At 43.4% G+C, this 5989-nt stretch overlaps 1 protein-coding gene across 1 annotated transcript; it reads right to left on the reverse strand.

Annotated features, from left to right (window-relative positions):
• Positions 1 to 770: 770 nt before the first annotated feature.
• Cxcl13 (C-X-C motif chemokine ligand 13) lies at positions 771 to 5475 on the reverse strand. The gene is made up of 4 exons (XM_048426109.3): positions 5334 to 5475; positions 3639 to 3771; positions 1187 to 1267; positions 771 to 941 (listed from the first exon to the last, which is right to left on the reverse strand). The coding sequence occupies exons 1-4, from the start codon at positions 5392 to 5394 to the stop codon at positions 881 to 883; spliced, it is 336 nt and encodes a 111-aa protein (XP_048282066.2). The 5' UTR covers positions 5395 to 5475; the 3' UTR covers positions 771 to 880.
• Positions 5476 to 5989: the final 514 nt, after the last annotated feature.

The raw sequence follows: 5989 nt of genomic DNA on the forward strand, positions 1-5989 counted from the left end.
TAACTGCTCTGGTGGCTGACATAATTTGGGGTCATCTGTAGGGGGCTCTGATATGCAGGAAAAAAATGAACATGATTGAAACCTCACGTCTCCTTGGGAACAGCTGAAGAACATCTCAGTGAGAGAAAATTGTCTGTTAAAAATGAACAGGTCACAAGCAAGATTTTTTTTTATAAGCAAGATATTTGATTAAGTTTATTGAATGACATTAGATGAAGAGGAAACATTAAAGAATTTTATACAAGAGACTGATATTTTTGTCTGTGTGAAAGATAAGAATAAAAAACAAAACAAAACAAATGAGAGCCACAGTGTAAAGGAATGCATTTGTATACTGCTGAAGAGCCTGGAATTTTAAGCCTTTGAGCTTTCAATGTTACGGGGTTTAATCTGATACAATAAATTGTATACAAGAAACCTTTAAAAGTAGAAGGGCTCTATTTTCTTCATGAGGCTTTTCACTAATGGAGACCCACTCCGCTTCGTGTTCGGCTGGAATGGCATCGGCTGCCCAGCAAACTATGAAGACCATTTGGGAAACCTGCCTTCCTTAAGGGGGTGAAGCGAGGAAAGTATACCCCGTACATTTCTTGTTAATACAAGATACAAGTTCAGATTACTCTACAACCTAGGACAGTTTGACATTAAACAACAGGTCTAGTACCAAACACATGGATGATACTAAGCACCCATCCTCAAATAACCCTCGTAAAGGAACAAGAATGTAGGTTGAGTATAATCCTGCAGGGTTGTCTTTACACACAGTCATGTTTGTTTGTAAAAGGAATTTATTTTCTTGGAAATCCTTCAACTATGAGCACAACTGAAATTTAGAGTGGGGATAAAGGAGGGTGCAGGTGTTCCTCGGGGGACAGGGCCTTCAGGTGGTCCGTTTCTTACTCACTGGAGGCAGGGGAGTTGAAGAAAGAGCTTTTTTGTTTCTGAAAAACAAAACCGTAAGTCACACTTAGAGAAACGCACACAAGAAACTAGAACTTCCCTCTGGTGACATCAAATAACGGCTCCTGGGCACCCTTGCTTAAGCTGTCTGAACGGCTGGATGGGTCAGCCCTGCTCTAGCTGGCACGTGGAAACAGCAGGACAGGCCTTTGTCCGATGACTTTTCCCAGTTGTAAAGGATTCCCCAGGGTGGCTGGCTTGGAAAGTTCTTGTGTGCTTCACTTACCTCTGGATAGATCTGATTACCATCTTGAACCATCTGTCGTGAGGATTCACACATAAAATTTTCTTACTCCTAGTCCAGATCCTAAAACGAAATAAACACAAATAAAGATGAAACAGCGCTGCATTCTTGTTCCATCCTGGGTTCTTTTTAATAATGAAGAAAATTGATTGTCAAAATAATTATTCAAAAAAATGAAATTTCAGCAAGAAGCTTTGAATCTGGAAGAAGCGATTTGTGGTGTGAGGCCCACGGAAGAAGAAGACTACCGTTTGTGGACCAATATGTGGGAGCTTGTGGGATCCCAGTTGACAGAAGCCCATGTATACTAAGAGATTGTCTTGTTGATAGGCTTTCTATGAGTTGAAGAAGGGCCAAAAAGCTGACTCCAAAGTTGGGTCACTTCTAAACTTATACCCAGCATCATTCAAATGTCTTATCCACTGAGCTCAGGAGAGCAAAACAGACTAGAGAAAATGTTTTATCTGAAAAAATAAATATATTTTAATATGGAAGAAGTTTCAATTGGGCTCAGTGACATTTCTCCACGTCACCAGTTGGCAAGACTTTTCCTGCGGTGAGAACTGAATCAGCAACAAACCAACTCGCAAAGCGAATGGCCAACCTTAGTCTAACACTGTTCTCACTGTGTGCCGTAGGCCGCCTCAGTTCTTCCCACAGAAGTCATGTTCTAGAACTATTGCTTTCTCTCCTGATGAGTGCAGAGTTCAGAGAGTTCACATAACACGTCGAAAATTGTACTGCAAACGCAAAAGGCAGCAGGATTGCTTGAATTATTGCAGAGATTGTCTGACTTCAGAACCACACTTTCAGCAATCACTATGACCTGAATAGTTATCAAGTTTCAGACATGGTGCTAAGGTTCCTCCCTGCAATGGAAAAGTAAGGTCTCCCAAGCGGTAGAAAACCAGGAGACTGTAAACACTAATTTGTGTGACCTTAAGCAAATGCAGTATCTTGATGTATCAGGCATCTTAGCTATAAAGAATAAGGAGCCATCCATCTAAGTTTGAGTAATTTCTTTTTTTTCCTTCCTTCCTTCCTTTCCTTTCCTTTTTTTTTGTTTTTGTTTTTGTAGTTGTTTCTTTGAGACAAGATTTTGCTGTGTAGCTTTGGTGCCTGTAGACCAGGCTGACCTCGAACTCACAGAGATCCCCCTGCCTCTGCCTCCCTAGTGCTGGGATTAAAGGCATGCAGCACCACCACCCAGCCTGTTTGAATTTCTACCTCTTTAGGCCAATCTTAGAAGCCATGGAGCAAGTGGGCCCTCAAGGCAGCATTTGCCAGTTTGGTTTTGGAATCATGATGGCAAAACAGACTTTGGCCACCTGGGTGTATTCATCGCTGACTAATGGATTTCTCCCAACAATCTGTAGCTTTCATTTCTATATCTGCCCACTGTCCAAAAATGCTGACTTTAACAAGAAGATGTCCACTGAAACTTTCATTATTTCCAAACAACGGGTGTTAGGAAAGCAGAAACAATTAGGGCGTCCTACTTCCCTTGATTGACAGGTGAGAGCATTGAACCAAGGGAGGAGAATGCAGCCAAAAGGCAAGGAAGGGTTCTAGTGCTCTGCCCCCCCCATTGGGCCCCATGGCTAGACTTTATTGTGGAGTTTGAGGGAAGCAACTGTGGCTTAGTTTAACTCTCATTGCTGGAGATGCGGGTAAAGGTATCATGCCATCATGGTGAAAAGTTTCACATAGTTTTGATAACCTGTATTTCCGCTTTGCAAGTCAAATACATCTGGTCTCGGGTACAAAGCATTTGTTTCAAAATGGGACAAGCAAGCAAAGTTGCTTACAAACTTTTCAAAGCCCAAGGAAGTTCTCGAGGGCTTGGAGTGTGGCTTAAAGGGAGAAAACTGGTCCGGGATCTGTGAGGTCCTGGGTCTTCTCTGTAGCTCAGTCCACAGAGATGAATGAAGCAGGGGAGGGGGGCAAAGGGGCCGGGAGAATGGAGGGCAAAGGTGAGCTGCTGCTAAAAGGGAGGTTCCAGCAAGGAGAACGAGGCTCTGTGTAAGCATCCTTCAAAGACTGTGTAGGAGAGAGGGAGTTCTGACTCCATCCTTGCCTCCAGGTGCGGCAGGCAGGTTAGCTTCCTGGAGTCTCAGTGAGTGAACCTCCTTAACATCCCTTTCCCAGTTTCAGCCTCTGTAACCACAACAGAGAGGCCTTGGTGGAGCAAATTGAGAGAGAGATAAAGTGAGTGAGCAAGAGGTTACAGCTCTGGATTGCTGAAAAACAAGTATTTAAATATTACACATTTTCATGATCAATTTCAGATATTTAGCAACATCAAGCTGGTCTCTGAGATTCTCGCTACCATACTGCTGCTAATTACAAATATATTTCTTCATTTGTTTTTCACTTGAAGAGAGAAATTATGTAACTCATTTATTTATTTATTTTTTTAATTCTTGCAACTTACAGGGCTTCAGACTTTGGGCAGCCATTCCCAGGAGGTGTGACTTGAATCCGCTCTATGAGGTTTGGATGGACAGGTTTTGAGATCGTTTTGGAACATTTACACTTTAAGCTTGTGTAATTGGCCTCCAGGATTCCTGTAAATGAAGAATCAGGCACTTCAACCCATTGGGCTTACAACTTAGAAGTAGAACTGAACTATCAATCTTCTATATCATGCATTTGAAGAGGCAAAGATTTCAAGACAGCTGCATACGCTTTTAGTTTGTGTATTTCTGTTTGTTTGGCCTTGTGTGCTTCCAAATGTTTTCTGCCATAACCTGCATTAAAATGACCTTAGCTGTTCAAAGTCGTAGCGTTCGTTGACTGTCCTCCTCGCGTTATATTGGCACTTAGGTGATTTGACAGCTGATGCTCTAGGGCCATTCAACTATGTTACATCTAATGTGTTAGGAATCAACTGATCTCCGCTCCCAGTGCAAAAGCAGAGGACCAGACGCTGCTGGAGATTGGCGGATACTATAAGCATCTCTCACAATCCTTTCTCTTAGCAATCCTCCACCCTCACCGCCTCTCAATCTGAGAAAACCCATGGAGGATGCTTCTTCACTTATGTTTAATATCTTGGGTCTCAATATTACTCGTAATTTTCACCAAAGGAAAACCTATAATAAAAATTGGAGACTCTATTCAGCCACAATACTTAGTAGTTATAGACATTTTAGTGGTAATTCATCTCATGCATTTTCATGAAGTCTAAGGTTTATTTATTTATTTATTTATTTTTTTTAAAGAAATTGTTGCTGGGTTATCCAAGCATTTGAAAAGTTGGCAAAGGATGATTTTTAAAAGTTCAGAGCTGCTTACTGAGACCTGGTCTCCAAACACAAAAGATATTTATAAAATCCTTTGGTTAAGTAAAAGTGTCATGTTCCCAAGGTGTTTACAGTTTTGTGGACTGAACAAGGGAACCATCCTTAGACCACCACTGAGGTTGTATTACACACAGCCTGTATACTGATACTGGGAACAGAGCACTTCCTAGGGGCTAACTTTGTCATCAGCAGTAGGAAAGTTTCGTAGGAGAGGAGAGAAATGAGTTTTGAAGGAAAAGTGAAAATGGGGGTGGGGGGACTTGCACATCTTAAGTGTAATTATCTGTTCTGTAAACCCGAGTACTCCTTTCTGCCCACACATCCATCCCTTCAGCTGTATACACACCTTGCCATTTCAGTTAGACATTCATCCAATCATGCAGAGACAGCTGCCCCATTCAGGCTGAAGTCAGCTCCTTGCCTCTGCTTTATTTAAGGTGTCAGGCCTTACCATGTGCAACTGTCCTGGGAATGTTGGACTTAGAGACCAAGGTTTGCCAATGAGTGGCATCAAGAGGCAGAGCAAAGAGGAGCCGTGCGCAGGAGTCTTCCTGTAGGCGGCTGAGCTGACAGCCTAGCAATGCACGACTCAATCTAAGTCCCAGGAACCCTCACTGTCCTCCCTCTAGAAAGGACAGTCTTGACACTTTGAAAGCTTCCGTTTTTAAAGGGTTAAATCCCTGGGACCTCACCCTTCCAAATCTGGACGCCATTGAGCACCCGCCCCTGCTCTTGTAAGACTTCCTTCCAGTTTTAACTGAAGAAGAAATGGCAAGGACCATTTCTGCTCAAAGGCTAGGAAAATCATAAGTGAAAGTTCTCACCGTGGCCTGGAGCGAGGCAGCTGGCCAGCAGGAGGAGCAGGGCTGCTAGGCTGAGTCTCATTCTGCCTGGAGGTGGAGTCCAACCTTCAGCTCTGAGGCCAAGCTGAGGGCTCCCGACTCCAGACTCTTATTTATTTATACCAGTGAGGGCCCTCCCACTGCCTCTCTCCAGTAGGTCAGCTGCACCGTCAGTCTCCAAATCCCCCAAAGATTGCTGAGTTTGCCTTTACAGAAAAAAAAAAGAAATTCATCTTGCAAAATTTATAACTTTGTCCTGAAGCACTGCTAGGATAACCAAGCATTTCTTGAAGATGCAGATTAAAAATGTCAGAGATACCGTGGAGATCTGAGGGTGAAGAAAAGAGGAGAACGGGATCAGCTTGGAGACCCCTAAGTGCTCTCTTTTTTAGTGCTAGGGATCAAATCCACAGTCTGGAGTAGGTTAGATAGACAGCCTAACACAGGGGCCCTGCTCAGGACACGGGGCCACTCTAGGGGCGCAACTGGTGATTGTGGCTTGATTGCTTCCCAGAATGGAAGGTTGTCAAGTTTCTCCGCAATTTCAGGTATAAGCTTCATGGCACCAGCACCTCTGTACGTTATTCCCGTGTATCCCCAGCCCTTGCAAGAGGGCTCACCCTTGGTACAGGCTCAGT

The sequence above is a fragment of the Myodes glareolus genome, chromosome 8 (assembly GCF_982192425.1).
Source record: "Myodes glareolus chromosome 8, mMyoGla1.1, whole genome shotgun sequence".
Taxonomy (NCBI): domain Eukaryota; kingdom Metazoa; phylum Chordata; class Mammalia; order Rodentia; family Cricetidae; genus Myodes; species Myodes glareolus.